Source organism: Doryrhamphus excisus, chromosome 4, assembly GCF_030265055.1.
Source record: "Doryrhamphus excisus isolate RoL2022-K1 chromosome 4, RoL_Dexc_1.0, whole genome shotgun sequence".
Taxonomy (NCBI): Eukaryota; Metazoa; Chordata; class Actinopteri; order Syngnathiformes; family Syngnathidae; genus Doryrhamphus; species Doryrhamphus excisus.
In genome coordinates, this window is record NC_080469.1 from 8,974,796 (window position 1) to 8,995,000 (window position 20,205).

Here is a 20,205-nt window from a genome sequence, read left to right on the forward strand (position 1 = left end):
GGTATGCTGGAGCCTATCCCAGTTTACTTCAGGCAACAGGCAGGGTACAGGGTATTCGACTGGTTGCCAGCCAATCACTCACTCACTCACTCACTCACTCACTCACACACCTATGGACAATTCAGCATGCATGTTTTTGGAACGTGGGAGGAAAACAGAGTATCCGGAGAAAACCTTGGCACACAGGGAGAACATGCAAAGTTGAACCCAGGTCTTCCTGATCTTCTGCTGTGTGCACCGCTCCACCGCTGTGCAGTCTTCAAACCTCAAATACACAAATTCAAAATATGCACAGAGATTTGCCTTTAACGACTAGTACAATACGCAGTCAATTAACGTCTACACTAATGGAAATGATTACAATGTGTAAGGTTAAGGTTGGTTAAAATATGTACAAAATAAACATGTAACAATCTATATCTTGTTTTTATTGAGCTTGAAATCTGCCAATACAACACATTTGTGTGAAGACATTTAAATTTTGTAAAGGCACAGCTTTGTTCAGATAAAACGCTGATCTTATTTACAGCAAATGTTGGAGCATTTGTGACACCCCTCCCATCAAAATAAACATCAAAAACTTGATTAATTTTTACAGCCCTTGGACTTTCTTTAATTCTACATGTAGAAAAATATTTCAACATTGTTATATGAAATGTAGCAATGACAAATCTGGGAAATTATGAAGTATGGGCAACTACATATGTGTAGGGCCTGGATTCAATAAGCTTGTCGAAATAAAACATTGAAATCAATTGATTGTGGTGTAATTGCTAAAATAGTATGCACCCTTCATCTTAAAACAAGTTTAAAGTTAATGCACTTGATGACAGCTGCTGGTGCTTTCTGTTTGGTCGACTGATTGTCCACAAGGAAATGACAGCAGTTTGCATGACTACTGTAAAGTATTCCCTTGTGCCTATAATGCTGCCAAATAAAAACAATATAGAATCCTTTCAACAATAGTTATTAAAATATAGTAGTACAGACAGCCCTGCTGTTGTAGCCTGAGGAGTTCAAGACTGAGAATGACCACGGGGATATTTACATTTGCCATTTTGTGCACAAATGCAATACTAGTTATTAAACCGGGGGATGTAAGTACCAGAAGGAACAAACAGCCATCCACAGTTCGATTGATCGGCACCACAGAAATAAATGAACTATAACTGAACTAAAAATTCACATTCAAAGCGTGCTTTTGTATATTTTTCCACTAGACATGAATAATCAATATGGTGGCTCCTACAAACTATACAGTGGCTTCCTGAAAGCCCTATATCTTGCATTTTATGGTATAATTTTACCCATCTTCAGTCATAAAAAAAAAATCTGTAAAAAATAATCTAAATTTGTGAATGCAGTCATAGCATCACATCCACCCGTGAATACATTGTATTGCATTGGACACCATGACACAAGTGTCCTTGATGGACTAAAAATCTGTAGCTTGGTTTTCTCCGCTAATATCTTGATACATTACTTAAGATTTTACGTAAGAATGGACTATTTGGTCAATCAAACATGAATAAAATGTATGTAAAAACAACTGAAGGCGGAAAAAGCTTATTGCCACCTTCAAATGTGCTTGGTCCTACCTTACCTTAAAAAGTAAACAAAAAAAATGTAATTTTGTTTCCATGTTGACCAGTCCTGTCAATAATACATTTAGTACATTGTGCTATGTATTTCTAGAAGGAATAAACTGAGAGGAAAAGCAAGACAGTAGATGGAGCTGTGAGGAATGAAGAGAAGGCACACACAGAGTTGAGACAAGTCGTCAGAGGTAGCAGAGGAGAAGAGGGATAGAGATGAAAAGAAATGTTCAGAAAATAACCATTGGAAAAAAAATGAAATGTCTATCTGTCCTTGGAACCCAGCTTCTCAATCAAGTCCTGGAGGGGAGCAAGCTCTCTCCGGTCAATAAGGTTGAATTCCTGCAAGACACAAAACAATAAATGGTTCAGAATATTGAATAAACACTCTATGAATGGGAACTATACATGTTAAACTGACATTGATTTTCATATTTGTAACAGTGCTTAACTTCTTCCTATTTGGGTTTTCATCATGATAAAAGCCACAGGGATTTAATTACTTTATCCCCAGCATCACATGTAGGAGTGAATAAACATTAAAGAGTCTAAAATAACAACTCACCTGGACAAAGAAAATGAAGTGCTTGAAGGAGGTGTTCAGGTGAGCTTCCTCCTGCAGCTGCATCACAGAGTCAAAATGCTGATGGTAAATGTGGGCGTAAACCCTGAAAAGGCGCTTCAGAATGGTTTTGGCCACAGACATGAAGTTCTTGGGAAAAGGAACTCCTATGGTGGACGGACAAAGATGATCAATTAGAGGGTTTGCTTCATTTCAACCTTGGTTCAATTGTTGGACCTCATAAAGATTTGTCATCTTCTGAACATAAGGTCTGCTATTACTTGTTTTCTGTGCCAATCAAATCAACTGACTTTCAATAGGATGTAATTAACTTGAAAAAAATAAGCCTTGTAGTGCTTTTACACATTGTCACTGGACAAAAGTTGAATTTAAAAGCCAAGTCATAAGATTGGATATTTGTAACATGGATAATCTGTGGATTTCAAGCCATCTCTGTCCCCGGGCAGCTCCTCAGTGTACCGAACACATGATCATCAAATAGACACTTGGCATTGGATTTCGGCTTATTCTATAAATATACACAACAGAAGTGTCTTTGTTTTTTTGTGTTGTTTCATTGGTCAGAGTAGAAAAAAGAAAATATCAGTAAACAATGTTTTCATTCCAACTGTGCCTTCACAAAATATGTTTTGGTCACCTTTTTATAAAGATTTTAATGAAGCCAGTCAACATTTATCTAGAGATTTAGATAATAAAGAGAATGAATCTGTCATCTGCCCAGATCTGTGATTCTCAACTCATGGGTCGCCACCCAAAAGTGGGTCATGAACCTGTTGTCAGTGTGCCTCAGGCAAAAAAAAAAAAAGAAATTACACAAAAATAATGTAATAAGCCCAATTTTTTGTCAATTCTCATCTGCGCTATTAGCTTACTATGTCATGCATGAGGTGCGTGTCATGTTTCTGGACAACTTTGTCAAGCTTACACAGGAGAAGTACATTAACTCATTACCTGCAAAGACATCTACAGACATCTTTTCTAAAGTAACATTGACTGCCATAGACATCTATAGAAGTCTTTTGCTTTTTTCACGGGAGCTACAGATCAAAGTGTTATGCATATTGTGTGGGAATTTCAGACTTGTAGGCAATGCATTTCTGTCCCAATAGGGGTTGAGTTTTCCTCCAATCAAACAGCTTGGATATGAAGAAGGTGATGTTGGTGGCGCCGTTGTTGTTGTTCGACGAATAAATAGTTTGAGTGCATGTGCGCACACACACGAGTATCCACACCTTTTCAAACCAAGCGTTTTGAGATATTCCAAAATTTTTTTCAGGGCTCACTTACAAACCTCATTATCTGAAACTTTGGCATTGTTTAACACAAGATTACAACATTCTAACGACATCTACAGGTCAGAAAAGTGGAAAAGGCATAATAGGTCCCCTTTAAAACAATAAATATGGACGTCAGTCACCTATCTGCTTGAATTTGCTTCTGTTTTTTGGTCAAAATCAGGTGTTTTCGCTTAACTCCCCTATGTTCTACTACTGATTTATAGACCCAGAAGGGTCTATTTTTATTAACTAATTTGTGTGGAAATGTACTTTAATGTCTTTTGATTACTCATATGGTGTTTGAGAAATTTGGGTTGAAAAATATCTGCCATTTTTCTACATGTCATTAAGGGGTGATGGTGGGTCCAGCAGCCAGACCAGTTGAGAACCACTGATCTAGATAACACTGTGTTTTGGTGCTAGCCCTTCCTGGCTGCAAGGATCCAATCTCTGCCATTTTATCTGAAAAATAAAAAAATGAAAGAAAAATAAAGTTAAATAATCAAACCTCACCAATCTTTGAGGGGAAAAGTGTCTCATCATCCAGCTGGTCTTGGACCCACGTCATCAAGTAATCTATGTACTTGGGGGCAGAGCACTTGATAGGCTTTTTAATATTGGTGCCGTCAGCCCAGTGGTACTCATATCTGCAAAGACAGTTTCACAAAAAACCCAGTGAGCATAGCCAGTATAATAAATCTGACACAGATCATAACAATCTAAAAACTCTACATATGGCATGGACTTATTCATTTCTGCCAGTTCAGAAAAACTGTGTGGGAGAAGATAAGCTAAAAATAAGAGTTGAATGGGGTACCGTAGCACCATCTTTTGCACGTGCATATTTTTGATGGCAACCCAGACCAGGAAGTAAGCCCCAGTGTGTTCCTCTTGATTAAGCACTGGCTGTCATGATAGGAGAGGATAGAGGAAATGCCAAATCAAAAGATCTACTGTTGTCACTCCCCACATTGCAGTGTGAATTATGCAGCTTCACTTTATCATGGTTTTCTAAAATGTATTAATTAATGATGCCGTTTTGTGGTTGAATACGGCCTGTAAAAAAAAAGCCTACTCAAGCAAATTTTATGTATTTGTCCAAATGAAATAAATCCATGCATATACTGCAGAACTGCTTTCATTTACAGACACTGTAATGTCCACATTTAGTGAGGTATGTTGTTTTTCTTGGGTGAATTCACTGGCAAGTTATTCCTTATGCTGTCCTGCTGCTGCAATGGCATAAGATCTACAGCGGAAATGCTTAACGCACCAATGCACCATTGTTTGTTTGGTACTATTTTGTGAGAAATTTGAAAACCCAATACATACATTGATTGATTTGATCTGTAATTGGTTTCACACTGATATACAGTAAATGTTCATATATGTTGGATATTATACACTGCATTACTTCAATACCTTGGTCCAGCAGACATCACTGAGCAGCTGGTCTCTGTGCAGAACTCTGTGATGGTACCATAGAGCATGTTGATCTGGTTGAAGAAATCCACCGCTGTGAAACAAAATTATGTTTTTTAAGAAATAACAATACCCTTTATGCACAATGTGGACAGACTGATTTCTTTTCAACGTACTGTTGACGGCAATCCACTCATTGAGATCCTCTCCCTCCGGCAGCATGACAGCCTGCCGCAGGTTTCCACTGCCCAGTGTTGCCTCAGCATGCTTTAACAGCTCATACTGATGGGAGCCTTCAGGGATGTTCTTCTTAGGCTTGAAGGTCTTGGATGAGCGACTGCCACTGGAGAAAAACACAAGCCTGACTGGTTATCATTATCTCTTTCGGGTAGGGTTTTTTTCTGTGGCAGTTGGCCCTTATGTGGACATCTGCTTCATTGTCCAATACGGTGTCCCAGGGTTTTGTTCTGGGTTCAGTTGTTTTTATTTTGTTTACGTTGTCTCTGGAACATATAATCATATTTGTTATTAAAGGGGACCTATTATGCATTTTCCACTTTCCTGACCTATAAATACAGTTGGAATGTTGTATTCTCGTGTTAAACGATGCCAAACAAAATAGTATACACATACACACATAGTATATTTGTATAATATTTGACAGATAAAAGCGAAAAACGGTGAATGCGGTTTAAATGATGTGCTCCAGTTGCGTGAGTGTACATGATGATATGCTTGAAGACATAAAATTCTTGAAACCAAGACATGCCACCACAACCTCGCTATTCTTGCCAGTGGTCAAAGTTGTTTGTGTCAAGTAAATGGCCCGACTTTTGACGTCACCAAATAAAATGACGTGACCATCCATAAGGTAATTTTTATAAAGGAAATACAAGTGACATCATAGTTTAGACGAGAAAGATGTAGATGACGTCTAATGTTTAAGGTATCGTTTAGAATTGTGAGTAGCATCGCAACTTTAGCTAGCCTTAACCGTCATGCTAGCACATAAGTTCTAATGAAACGGACATAGTCGAATTAGAACATATGCCACACAGTGCTCCGATGAACGATAATCTATATACGGTATTTTCAAAACATATAATAACGTCGGTGAGTCGTTTTTAGTAACGGTGCTTTGTTTTGACTTACTTCCCCTGCTGGAACTTTAGCTAACCGCAAGCTCCGATGACAAATTGACAGTAACTTTGGGAATGGCTACCGGCTTTACTTACAATAGAAAGCTCATCTTGGCGAAGCAGTCGTCGGAGAGCCTCGTTGAAAACTTGCAGCACTCGTTTTGTCAATAGTAACTGTTTTCACTATCACAAGGAAGGCACTCGGTGTGCTGCTTCCTATGCTAATACCCACTGCACCCACAGAAGCGCTTCCTCTCTCTTGTGTCTGTGGCGTCTCAAAGGGGCAGACTGTCGCCCCCTGTCGTATACATGCTGAAGCTACACATACATGATGACAACATCCAATATTTTTTTTAGCTGACATAAGAAAGGGACAAAGGATCTTGTATCTAACTCTATTTAAAGTAGTTAGTTGAAAGCCATTCTGCAAAAAATGAAAAAAGAAGTTTGATAAGGGTCAAAACAAGGCTGTGCAGGTGTCTCTTTGAAGAGAATTACTATATCTTTCTTTGGTTACTGGTTACAGACTAGCCAGGTCATATACAGGGATGTCAAAGTGCAGCCCAGGGGCCATTTCAAAAAGAGTTTGGACACCTCTTGCGTAGACACTTCACTGTCTATCAGTAACACCTTCTTTAGATTTTGCTTTCAAAGATTGTTTAATGTCTGAACAAATCAATTGCAAGCGTTTAAATGCTATTTAAAGAAATGGCCTCAGAGCAATGGTACAGTGAGCCTCCTGTCAAATAATTTAGTGTGATTGGGACCTTCTCTATACGTCACCAAAAACTGATTTTCTGGAGCATATTTGAGAAGCTTTCTTGTCACACCAGACACTGCTGACTTGCTCACTGTAGAACAAAAATTAATTAAATTTTTGCTGTGACATGACCAAAGCCTGAGCAGGTTTCATGTTTTTCTTTATTTTTCTCAAGCTTCTATGCCTCCATGTAGTTCCCTGAAGTGGTCACAAACTTTGGCAACCCCTTGTCAAGCAAAAAAATGAGTAACTGTATTTCTGAAAAGACAAACATTGTGCCCTGCTGGCTCTTTGATTTGGCTGAAAAATAGTGATTCATATACATAACATATCATTAACATTGGAGTTGAGGAACAATAATGTAATGAAAAATTATGTTGATGCCCTACATCATCCACATGAACGTTTAATTCCGTAAGTCTTATAAGTAAAATTACATACGATGTCTGGGTTCACATTCAGTATAAAGCGAGATTAGTTCCCCTTCATTTTTCCCCTCTAGGGGGCAGAATATACTCGTTGATGGTGGGGTTCCTATTGCTGTGGTTTTATCACCTTAAAGGGGTAAGAGGGAAAGATTTAGGGGAACAAAAAACTTGCACAGAGTGTGAGTTAAAAAGTCAGAGGATCCCTACTTTGTAAGGCCATTCGGTGAACCAAAATCAGCTGAAGTGGGAGGTTGTGATTCAAGAGGGTCTTTGCATCATCTGTGTTGGGAGCCAGCGATGAGAGTCCCCTCAAACTCAAAACACTGGCTTTCTCTCCCCTCTCCACTTCATCCTTTGACTTACACTTCTGTTTTGGATTATTGTTTATTCTTGATGGCAAGGAGGATGATTGTGGAAGACTGACAGAGGAATCGTCACGGACACCTATCATTATTGACACTCTTGTATTCACCTCACCTTGCATGGGATCATCTGATGGAATAATGCCTTCATGCTGGAGCAGAAGAGCCTGGCTTCCAGTTGTGGTTGCTGCCACTTTGGTTTTAGTTGTTCTTGCTGGACCCAACCAGAACAAAAGGGATGCAGGGTCGTCCTCGTGTTTTGGAGGCTTTGACCTCTACTTTGTCCTGGACAAGTAAGTCATTTAAAATCGATTAAGAGACAATAAGGATGCACAAAAACAATAGTGACTTAATATGTATTACACGCAGAAGAAAGCATATTAATGAGGTCTTTATGTGTTGATTAGCTTTTTAAAATGTTTTATATGGCTGTACAGTAGCACTGTTTTAGTTGTCATGTCATTCAGCAGTATGGATGGCTAGGTGATGCAAGTGTCTCATAGGTTTTAACATACATTTTAGCATGTCCACACATGGTAAGCATTAGTGCTGTGTTGATATGCTCATGGTATTCATCTGGAGGCTAAACACAGAGCACAGAGCACTGTTATGTTGTTCTCATCAACATGACGCAGACCACGTGGGGGATATTTAAGCAATAAGTATGTTGTTTTACTGAAATATTGCAGCTTTAGGGGGGGTTTAAGATATATATCGGGTTTGCATTTGGTATTTGGGCCTTCAGTGGGACTTCACTTCTTGATACCACCACTATGACGTCACAGACATACAGTAAAATAATCAATAATAAACACAAATGTAATGTAACATTACACAGAGGCATTTCAAATATTGCGGATTTATACATTAACGCAGGGTGGACAAACTACTGCCCAGGGACCACATCCGGCCAGCCAAGCGTTTGAATATGGCCAGCCAGTTGCTTCCAAAGTATGTAATTCAAACCTTTAACATGCTAGCTGCCAGCATGACTCGCAAGTAGTCAGTCAATCTGAGACAAATTTTGGTAGTAGTAGCTTTTCACATGCAGCGATCCAGACAACGACCTCACCCATTGTGCCATATAAACAACAAATATGTGACACACAACCTAGTTGACATACTCTTTAGAAGTATTTTTTTTATCATTCATAGTTCATATTGTACATCATGTGCATGTACATTCTGGGTGCCTTATTCAGGGTGCTGCCTCCACCTTACCTGCCTGAGGAGGAGCACTCATTGTTGAGCACACTTTGTCAGAATCAACGCTGGTGCAGTGGAGCTCAGGAGAGCTGGGAAGTGAGAACGCTGCGTCGACCTCACCTGCCCGAAGACGAGGGCTCATTGTCGGACACACTTTGTCAAATGCATCGGTGGTGCCGTGGAGATCAGAAGCCGAACGTTAACTAAGTGCAGATAATCTTGAAACCAGACAAAATCAGACACATTCTCTGAAACCGAGCATTCAGAGCCATCCCAAACTTCTTTCATGGTTCACTTCTAAATGTGCAAACCTCATTAACTGAAACTTTGCCATCGTTTAACACAAGTCGTTTAATACAACATTCTAACTACATTTATAGGTCAGAAAAGTGGAAAAAGCATAAGAGGTCCCCTTTTGTCAATGTAGTCCACCTCTTACCACCACTATCACGTCACAATCATACAAGCCATCAATAGTACTCAAAAACATAATATAGCACTTCAAATACATTGTCTCTAAACCACTAGAAAGTACAAACTCTACACTACATCATCTGAATTAGTTCAGAAGAAAAACAACAAAAACATGAATATAGAGTATTAAGGAATAGGATTTTAGACATCAACCAATCAGGATACGGAAAAATGCTGATGCCACTGCTGTGATTCTGAAATCTGTTGCTTAATATAAAAGCCCTTTTGTTGACAGTATGTATGTGACTTGGGCCATCACTACTGTTTCTGAAGGCTCTGGGTTGATTAAATTGACATGGGAAAAACACACAGAAAGTGATATCTGATTTTACAGTTGTAAATGAAGGTCAGTTCTTCTGATAGTGTTTCGGCCAGCAGAGGAGGTCTTGCTGGCCCGGTCTGAACACCACCCTGCCCTAAAACTGAAATGTTCTCAGTTCCAGATATGCTGATGGATTATCCAGCTGTCTTCCTAAATATTTTATTTCCAGGGTGGGAATCATCAGTAAATGGTCCGTGAATGCATGATTTTGCCACATTGGTATTGGATTGCTTCCCTTTTTACTTTGTGTTGTATTTTCTCCTGGATGCAAAGGAATTCTCCTTGACTTTTCCATGTACTCCACCTGCCCCCACCGTCTTGTCCAAGGCTTAGCCTCATCTCTCTGCACTCCTCTATCATCTCCCAGTGTCTACACAGCCTCTCCTTCATTGGGTCCAGATGTTTTAATGTTTCAGCCTGTTGTCTTGGCCATTTGCGCTGGAACTTATGTCATGGTAACAATGGAAAAATAGGTGTTTTGTGAGGAGGAGGGGGACTGGGGTTATAAAAGCAAAGTTTAAAAGAGGACATCCACTGTGTTTTAAAGATGCAAGCACACATGACGCTTGTTTGCTTTGATTTGATAAAGTATTCACATCAGTGTCATTTGATACTTATAAACTGCAATAACATGGATGTATATTGGTTGTCTTAGTGATAGATTGCTTCTTCCCACTCTATGATGCGCCTCTGTTTAGTTTGTAGCTGAACAGGATATAAAGGACTTTGTGGAAGTTGCTTTGTAGCCCAATAAAAACATTAACAAAAGTCTGAATACCAGCAGCTAAGCTTGGAGAGCACTCACTGCGTGGGGAAAAGAGTTCAGGATTGATTAACATCAACATTGACCTAGTTGTGGTCACAGGGCTGCTTGCTTGGAGGCTTAATGAGGTATCATGTCTCTGATGGCAATAACAACACTTTGATTAATTGTGGGTGGATTAAAAGAATGTTAACACTAACATGAGCAGAGCTGCAATTTTGCAACACCTAAAGGGAAGAAAGCTTCAAGCTGTTAGTGATTTGCTTCTGTGGAGGCACTTAGGTTTTAATTTGATAGCACTTAATGAAAAAGGGGATACAAACTTAAACTAACCTCATGATTTTTCTGCTTTGTAGATCCGGGAGTGTGCTTAACCACTGGACTGAGATCTACCATTTTGTTGAGCACCTAGCTCATAAATTTATAAGGTACACTAATCAGTATTATCAACAAATCATCAATCATCGAGAAATGTTTGCTCATGTAACAATGCGTATTTCTACTTTGCGTTAGTCCACAGTTAAGGATGTCATTTATTGTGTTCTCCACTGAAGGAAAGATTTTAATGGGTTTGACAGAAGACAGGTGAGTACACATAACACACCCCTTTTATACTGAAATATATAGAAGATAACTCATGCTTCATGTATCACATGTGAATGTGGTTGGTTTGTGCCTGTCACATCAGGGAGCAAATCCGCAAAGGTCTGGAAGAGCTCCAGGGGGTTCATCCAGGAGGAGATACCTTCATGCACGAGGGCCTTCAAAGGGTGAGATGCAGCACTGGTCATTCAAAGTGAACTACATGACCTAACAGCTGTTGCCTTTATGCAGGGTGGAGTTGTTTGATGGCTCATTGTCCATGTGTTTGTTTCACAGGCTAGTGAGCAGATCTACTATGGAAACACAGAAGGTTTGTATTATTGGTTTGTACTTGCCTATCTCGCCTATGTATTTGGGTATTTTGTTTAAATCTTTCCAATTGGCAACCATCCTTTGGCTAAAGGCTGTTTTCATATTGGCCTTTTCTGACAGGAAGACTTTTAATAACAATATTGGTGAAACTAAAAGAGTGATGGTCGTAAACTAATGCATATTTGGAATGTTGATGATATTAAATATTCATGAATAAAATGTTGACTCTCTAAATTTTAATATTATCTTAATATTTTACAAGAAAAATCCAATAATTGGACACCCCTATGGTAATCCATCTTGTAAACTGTCCTTTACAAGAAAAATCCAATAATTGGACACCCCTATGGTAATCCATCTTTTTGTTCTTATTTGGCAACATAATAGCCATGAGGGTCAGGTATCATAACAATAACAGTAATCTGTCTGGCCGGCCTACACTATTTGTGAATGGAAGGTCTGGTATATTTGTCAGTGCCACAATCCAGATAAGAAAATATCTAATTTGTTTTACAAGGATAAGCTAAGTGAGAATAGAGTATCTAATTGCATGGATTGTATCCGCAGGTTATCGTACGGCCAGTGTTATCATAGCTCTGACAGATGGAGAGCTCCATGAGGATCTCTTCTACTATGCTGAGAGAGAGGTCAGAAATGTTAAATGGTCTTGAACATTAACTGCAAGCAGGTGAAACATGTGTCTGCACACCACAGCCCCCATTGAAAAGCACCACATTGCCACTTTGATCTGCCTGCTATTTACAGCTAAGAGCTTCTGTAAGGGCTCGGTGCAGATGGGCGTGTGTTGGACATTCGTGTATGTGCTCAGACACATGTTGACCTGATTTTTACTCATAAACAGTGATTTATTACTCAACATGTACATGGTATTGCATGGCAAACACAAGGCTGTGTGGCAGTGTGTTGTAAAGTGGTGGAAAACAAACGTGTAACTGAATCCAGGTGGCTGGAAGGAACGTTGTCTCATTTGTATTATGAATCTTTGCATACCTGACAGGCTAATCGCTCCCGAAGTCTGGGGGCCACCGTTTACTGCGTTGGGGTGAAGGACTTCAATGAAACTCAGGTGGGTTTTTACACTTTAACTTGTATCTACTCTGTATCTAATCTGCCAAATTTAAAGAGGAAAAACAATCATTTGTACATTTGCAGGCCACACTTGTCTAAGGTGTCCATGTTGTAACATAGGATATTTACATAGAAACACACTATAAACCTTGCAATCCTACCAACACTCTGTGTTCTCAGCATCACTCTCGCTCTGATGAGACGTGAGATGCTTTTTTTTTTTTCATTGGAGTTCAACAGCTGCCATGGCCCAAGCAGAAGTTGTAGTAATTCTACACTTGATTTGTCAGATCAAAACACGGTTGCAAAACGTGATATTGGCTTCTTTTGCAAAAATGCACTACTTTCTGTTTTGGCACTTTAAGCATCTTTTTGCCATAAATTAACTGCATTGTTTCAGCTGCAGGGTTCATACCGTTGGAAAAATTTCTCCTATTAACTTTGAGCATTATGTAACTTCCTCCTGTGACTGCCAGTACCTGCGCCATTGGATCAAATGTAACAAGTGTAAATGGAACAGGTCTTATTTTTTTTAAGTGTTCAGACATCTCCAAGCCTCTACACTACATCATCATCTGGAGCAGTCACCAGAGATGTCAATGTCTCCTCCTACACCAGTCAGTGTGGGCGTAACTTGGCATGTACAACAACGGTGCTCTGATCAACCAATCATTCTCATGGGCGAGCTATCTGGCCCTGAAAAACAAAAAAACACGGATTCTGAAGGTCCTGGGCTGACATTGACATTGCAACAGAAATATTGAACTACATATACTGGAAGCAGTGCAGCAAAAGAAAACGACTGTTGGCAATAAATTAATACATTTTCTAGTAAGAAACCCGAGGTTTAAGTTGTAAATGTTGGTCAGTGCTGCTGATAATGATGCACACCACTACATTCCATCTCTGTCTCAAACAAGTGGCTACAGGCAGATTTATGTACAGTATACTTGGATATTTGGATACAGTGGCCAGCTCCATTGACAGAAGTGTAACTGAAACAACACAAATAATTTACTGTATCTGCACATTTATCAGGGCCCTCACCAAAATGTGATTAATTTGCAGTGATGCTTGACTAAAATGGACGGACAGGACTTTGTCATCATCATAATTTAAAATGTATTCCAAATAAACACACCTTTATGCAGGTTCTGGCCAAAAATGCATTTAATCTAATGTGCAGCTTTTCCTAATTCTACCAACAAACTAAAAAACAATGTCCTGAATGTGACATCTTAGCAAATAGCACAGATTAACATGTTAAATATGAGCAATGTAGTCCACTCAAGTACAGTATGTTATCACTCTTTTCACATGCCACACTTTTAACAACTTTTGATTGCTGTTTTTTAGCTGGCAAAGATTGCTGACAGTAAGGACCATGTATTCCCCGTCAATGATGGATTTGAGGCATTGCAAGGAGTAATTGACTCTGTAAGTATTACCCCTTGTCCATATGCACACCTGTATGGAATAAGTCATAGCTCATAGCAGTGACAGCGACATAGGTCCACAGGAAATTATCTTGAAATATAACACATGCCCACGATGACCTCACAGTTACACTTATCAGATAGCATCCATGACTTTCAAACTTGTAAATCCTATAAGCTCTTCTATCTATGAAACCTGGCAATGGACACTATTCCAGAAAAAGCTGCTGCGACTGAGACTTTTCTGTTTTTGATCAGCAGGGACCATGTCTTGCCGAACAGGATCAAACAGCTTACTGGATCTCTTGTGACCTCACTGTTGTCAGGAAATGAAAAACAGTTTGTCGTGACAACACATTTTTCTTTTAATAGGCGCACAATTTAAGGTCGGGCTTGTCATCTGCAGCACATTATCATCAAATTTGAGTTTCAACGACCATGCACGCACTTGTAGGGTCCAAGGACACTTTAAAACTGTTTAGGTAGCAGTATTAAATGTCAAAAGGTTACTTAATAGGCATGTGAATGTTGAAATGTGTCCTGTGATGAGAAACAAGAGATTAGCATAAGAAAACACTGACACTGCAAAAACTGAGGGAAATGCAAAGTTATTCCCTGCATAAGGCTTCAGGAATGATGCTTTTCCTTCCTTATTTCCTCAGATCCTGAAGAAGTCCTGCATTGAGATTCTGGCAGCTGAGCCCTCCAGTATCTGTGCAGGAGGTGAGGAAGCAAGATTCGCCTTCACACTAGGAACACTTAAGTTCTAGTTACCAAATACTGAGCTGACATGCTGTGTTTCTTTTCTCGTAATCTAGAGTCCTTCCAGGTGGTGGTGAGAGGAAATGGATTCCTCCATGCCCGCAATGTTGATAAGGTTCTATGCAGTTTTCGCATAAATGACACCCTTACTAAGAGTGAGTACATTTGTTCTGTCAGTGTGTAGACATGCTCTGTTTAAATTATTTTAGAAACACATACAAATGACAGTATACAAGTGACTAGGACTGACCGGTATGGATATGGATATACTATATATATATTATATAAAAAGTTGAAATTAAGTCAAACCTCAATTTCACTGTACAGCTAGAATTCTTTAGGATCAAGGACTCGTGCTGAGCTTACTGCTATCAGGGCTTTTAAAAAGTGTTTGTGTTTTTACAACCCACAAAGAAAATAAAACACAAGGTCCCCAGGCGATAACCAGTTTTCCACCAGTACAGTATTTAATTGCAATAATTAAAAAGCAAAATGAAACATTTGTGCTGGCTAAGTCAATATAGTAAATATCTGTTGTCTATCAAGGTGACAGTGTGAAACTATTGATGTCAGTGTTGACATGTTGGCTGGCCCCATACACTGTCTGTATTCATACGCAAAACTGAGACACAGCCATAACTCCCACAAGAATGAACAAATATGGAGTGTTCCAAATTGTTCTCAGAAAGAGGTAAAGAATTGTCCAAAATGTCTTGGTAAGATAAATGGTTCAGGCTGAACTAAGAAGTTGAACCCACCCCCTGATTGATAGCATATGATAAAATGTGATAATTTTGTTGTCAAAGGAAAAGCATGTACTGTATCTCCGAAATCCCCCCAAAACAAACTCGTATCATTGTATTATTCCATGGAGTGGCCAAGCAAACCTGCCATGGGGCCAAACAAAGTTGTGAGTGCCAACAATTTGATAAAGAACACTGAACATATTCATTACAAAGTAGGAAGATGGCGTCCCCTTCTACTGCTCAACCGCCACTCCTCGCTCTCTTTACCAGCAAGAAGGTAGAAGTGATGATACATGCTAGTTCCTCAATTTCATTCATAATTTATAATTATTTTGCATGTAAAAACTACAATTATGTTCTATAAAATGTATTTTTAAAAATATTTTGTGGCATCTATAACAGATGAACTGGATTTACCTGATTTCCTTTGAGTAAAATTGATAGTTTTCTCGTATGTTTCGGTTTTCATTGGACCTTTTTGAACAAATTTAGAATGAAAACCGAGATAACACTGTAATTTGACTTACATATCATTCATGGTATGATCAAGTGCATATTGTGAGTCACGACGCTTCCTGAAATAATTCAAATAACACTACAAATATCCAGCTAGCACTGGTAGTACATTGGTATATGTTACTGCCTTTTAAATGTGTTCTATGCCTAGTGTCAAATCATATGTGTGAATCGCTGCAGCAAAGCCTGATGGGAGACGCTGAAAATTTACATTATGAATATCCTTGAAGATTACTAGAGTACAATGCAATATGGACTCTGAAGCCTCAGCCAAAAAGGCCGTTAGGCGGAATTCTGCAGAATTGGGGAAATTGTACATTTTGCTGTTACCCGGATTTGCCTCTCAGTCCAATTCATCCAGAGAGTAGAGTAGATGTAGAGATGAGTGAGATCACTTTCTGCTAATGCAGAGCTTATCTCTCCATCCTGCATGGAGCTTCAAAACTAGATCAGCCATGACCCATGTGGCTCTCGTGTTGATTTCCTCAGTTCTGGGGTATGCTCTCTTCCTGCCAGGATAAACAGCGGCCTGGTCTTGGTGCTTCTTGGAGCTGACTTTCTAAAAGCCAGCTGGACATGGACAAGACCTAGATTTTCCTCAAAACAAAAGTTGTCAGTTTTGTTGACGTGTTTCTCTGAGGGATTCTGCCTCCATTCCCGGTTATTGAAAACACTTTTTTTTATTTTCAGGGATCTCTCTTCTCAGAAGTGTGTTGAACTGACTTCTACTGAAAGACCACTACTTTCCGTGAACATGTTCCTGGAGTGCCTTTTGCTATTGCCCAATATTACTTAATGTTTCACGTCTTGTTGTTAAACCCTTGTGGACAACCCCTTTTCAATTGGATGAACAGTGAAAGTATTTATTTGATTAGGTTTTTTTGCTCGTCAAGCCAACGTCATAGTCAAGAGAGGAACATTTGGCTCATGTTCATTTGTACTGTTTTCATAACCCTTTTCCATGTCTGTTTCTAGTGGTGAAACCTTTGATAGTGGAAGACACATATCTTCTCTGTCCTGCCCCAGTGCTTCAAGATGAGGGAATGTAAGTTATCTCATGTATTAAAATACATGTAACCCCCATTTACAGTATTACCAAAGTGACCACTGTGAAACTATTTTCTTCTTTCTTTTCCAGGGCAGCAAATCTCTACGTCAGTATGAACGATGGTCTGAGTTTCATCTCCAGCTCGGTCACTATTACGACTGTGAGTTGTGTAAGTAACAACGCTAAACAAAATTATTCTTTTAACATGCTGCATAGTCAACCTTGGGCTGTAGAAAGTATTTTTCTGACAGTAAGTTCTAAGAAATAATCTACCTTCAGAACAATTACTCATCGTTTAAATACTGCCATTGAGGTCAGCCATTGGTCAACTGCTGTGCAGGGAATGAATTTTGGGAAGAAATTTAAATAGTTGGTGTTTTTGTATTGATACTTGTCTTGTATATTTCTTAGCTATATTTTGGGTGTTAAGTTACTGTGTGATGAGTTTAATGTTCTTTGTAAAATGACACTGTCAGTCAGACTGTTATAGTGACTAATGACCTTCTGCGATTTCCTGATTGATATTTCTGATTGATAAGCTCTTTGTGAGTTTTCTCATAGCTCACGATTGACTCCTGGGGGAAACAGTGGTTTATATCGAAAGAACAACATAAAACTTCCAATCATGACCAGAAAAAACATGACATGCTAGTGCTTGTTATATTCAATGAAGAAACAGAAGACAAAAATAAAACCACTACTGTACACAGTAGAGCTTTACATCGTGTGATGCTGTATGTTGTGACGCTGTTACAGTCTGATGGAACCATCCTGGCCATCACGCTGCTCATCCTCATGCTACTCCTCATCTTGGCTCTCCTCTGGTGGTTCTGGCCCCTTTGCTGCACTGTGGTGAGTCCTGTCTACTTGTTTCCATTATTGGCTTTTGTAAATACTGAAAATGACTACAAACTGCTCTTGAAAGGCTTTTGTTTGTGTGGCCAACCCTCAGGCGTCTTGTTAACCCAAACAGCATTCCCACTGTAAAAAGTTAATGGTTTGCTCATTTGGAATCATATCCTGTAGGTTAATGTAGTAGTCCAAGGCTGTTAGGTAAATAAATGTCTGTTGATTAATTGTCTTTTAGCATCTGACCTCTAATTACGACACTACACTCACTAGTGATTCAATCGAGAAATGCGGCCTTAAAAAATATAATAACGGGCAACTTTCATTGGTATATCATGGGTCTCATTAGATTGTGCAGGTATTCCTAATGAAGTGATCAATGAATGCATATGATATAGTCTCTTCTTTCAGCAGTTAAGAGATTGAATAATTTGAGTTGAAACTGAAATCTTACACAGTCAATGTCTTTGCTTTGGATGAGAACGATGTAAAAATGTGATATTGTGATCTAAATCAGCAGAAGTAAAGTCAAACAGTCAGCCGCTTTGGATAGTGTAAAGCAGAGTAATGAAACGTGTGTGGAACAAGACATCTGCGTCTGAATATTGCAACAAATTATCTCGTCATGGTCAGATTCCTGTCTTTTGCCTTCATCCATTAAAATACATATTACCACGGCTGGAAACAACTACACCAGTATGTCCATTTCTACGACGTGGCTCCCTTCACCCCTCTCTGTCGACTTCACAAGAAGACCATGCGTGTGTGTTTAGGAAAATGATGGTGGGTTACCATGGAGAGTTATTCAAGCTCCAAGATTTCCTCCAAGGATGGAGGAAAATCACAAATAAGAAAAATCAGGGCCATGCATATTTGCCAAGTGCGTTTAATTTGCTGCCTTTATTTGGTTTGAAATCAATCTGACAGCTCATGTGTAGAATGCAAAAATGACACAAAAAAACACGCAATAGGTGAGTGTATCCTGTGCCAGGCAGACTAAACCGTACATGCAATGTGCTATCATCACTCATAACTATTCAGCATTGCAGCATGTTGAAACAATTCATAGCCAAAAATATGAAATTTTTAAAGAATATTTTACATGGCAGAGAATAAATTGCTGGAGACATGACAATATCGCATTTTTGAAACTCCTACTTGCCAAAAAATGTGGAAGACAGATTTCTAGGTCAGTGCATTGCTCATCAAAGTGGGCAAGAGCATTTCCTCAGCCATGGGAGGAGACAACAACTGAAACATTCATTCATGACTTGATCTGCCCTAACATAATTGAATCTTCCCTCACGTATGTTTTTATTGTTTTTCAGATCATCCATGAGCCGCCACCACCTATTACAGAGGAGAGTTCGGTAGGACCAGCACCCTTTCTGACTCTAATGACTCATTTTGACTCCAGGGAGCTGCCAATGTTTAGTTTATTCTGAAATCTTAAACCACAGGGACCAAGCGGTCTCATTCTCTCCCTCCCTAAAATGAAAGCCTTCTTAAATGTGTTGGGTGTTAACGCCTTCCAACATTAACCAAGAAATTAACACTATTTTCCACCCTATTTCAGGAAGAAACCTGATTTTAATTTATTACCCCAAGTAACACTTCCTGTACTCTGTTGAGAGGAAAATGGACCCACAAGCCACTAAAATGATGACCAGTCCAAAGTGTACCCTGCCTTTAGCCCAGAGTCAGCTGGGATAGGCTCCAGCATAACCCCCGCGACCCTAGTGGGGATAAGCGGCATAGAAAATAGATGGATGGGTGGATGCTTCCTTGTGTCTGAAGAATAGGGGATGGAGAGGAGAAGTACTATTTTAGAAGCAATGCCTGGTCACCATGTGAGCAACTCATTGCACAGGTTGCCTCCAACATTAGGTTGGTCTAAGAACTCTCGCCACAATCCTGCATTTACAAAGATAATGATGTTTTCATTGACACTGTTTTCATTCAGCAATATATTCATTACTGTGGTTGTAGAAGTGCACAGTGTGTGTTTCTAATATTTTGTTTTCCTCATGTGGCTACATGAGAGGGATGGGATATTAGAAACACCTGCAATGCACCACAGCAACTACAAAAATAAACATATTAGCTCAACCACAACTGACTATAATCCTTGTAAGTGTTAGATCTCATAGGATTTGTGCAGGTGTGCTTAATATTGTGGAGAGCAAGTATATTTTACAAGGTTTGCCCTGGTTTAGATGGTTTGATGTGTCCCTCGCCGCATCATGGTTCTATTTTTGTGCCTTCACTATCACAGGAATTTTAAAAGTACTACAATACAAATATAAGGCATTCAGAATACGCATTCACATTGATATGCAGTATTCTACACTGGTCACTATAGGAGTTGGGAGGTGAAACATACAGGCGCCAGACTTAACATGTTTATATTATCTACCAACAGGCACAATAATAATAATAGAATAATAACAGAATACTAATAGTCATAATAACATGGGTTACACACACAAGCAAGTTTTAATTGTGTTTTAAAT

General features: G+C 39.2%; 2 protein-coding genes across 2 annotated transcripts in view; one reads left to right on the top strand and one right to left on the bottom strand.

Moving 5' to 3' along the window:
* Positions 1-410: 410 nt before the first annotated feature.
* On the bottom strand, positions 411-6,299 carry LOC131127953 (MOB kinase activator 1A). The gene is made up of 6 exons (XM_058070375.1): positions 6,113-6,299; positions 5,054-5,220; positions 4,878-4,971; positions 3,969-4,102; positions 2,161-2,324; positions 411-1,937 (listed from the first exon to the last, which is right to left on the bottom strand). Exons 1-6 carry the CDS (start codon positions 6,124-6,126, stop codon positions 1,860-1,862), a joined length of 651 nt encoding a protein of 216 aa, XP_057926358.1. The 5' UTR covers positions 6,127-6,299; the 3' UTR covers positions 411-1,859.
* A 1,093-nt stretch (positions 6,300-7,392) lies between these two features.
* Positions 7,393-20,205, top strand: part of antxr1a (ANTXR cell adhesion molecule 1a) — a 22,190-nt gene continuing 9,377 nt past the window's right edge. The window contains exons 1-14 of the mRNA XM_058070577.1: positions 7,393-7,859; positions 10,688-10,759; positions 10,845-10,916; positions 11,020-11,101; positions 11,211-11,244; positions 11,814-11,893; positions 12,265-12,333; positions 13,692-13,772; positions 14,434-14,494; positions 14,590-14,688; positions 16,771-16,840; positions 16,934-17,012; positions 17,600-17,695; positions 19,021-19,062. Coding sequence (XP_057926560.1) covers positions 7,687-7,859; positions 10,688-10,759; positions 10,845-10,916; positions 11,020-11,101; positions 11,211-11,244; positions 11,814-11,893; positions 12,265-12,333; positions 13,692-13,772; positions 14,434-14,494; positions 14,590-14,688; positions 16,771-16,840; positions 16,934-17,012; positions 17,600-17,695; positions 19,021-19,062 — 1,110 coding nt within the window. The 5' untranslated portion in view covers positions 7,393-7,686. The remainder of the gene's footprint in view (positions 7,860-10,687; positions 10,760-10,844; positions 10,917-11,019; positions 11,102-11,210; positions 11,245-11,813; positions 11,894-12,264; positions 12,334-13,691; positions 13,773-14,433; positions 14,495-14,589; positions 14,689-16,770; positions 16,841-16,933; positions 17,013-17,599; positions 17,696-19,020; positions 19,063-20,205) is intronic.

What these genes read in the sequence shown, in the direction of transcription:
- LOC131127953 (XM_058070375.1), bottom strand. An exon ending in GTGATGTCTGCTGGACCAAG is followed by an intron (nt 4,103 to 4,877) that starts GTATTGAAGTAA and finishes CTGTCTTTGCAG; the next exon opens with ATATGAGTACCACTGGGCTG. An exon ending in ACTTTTCCCCTCAAAGATTG is followed by an intron (nt 2,325 to 3,968) that starts GTGAGGTTTGAT and finishes CGTCCACCATAG; the next exon opens with GAGTTCCTTTTCCCAAGAAC.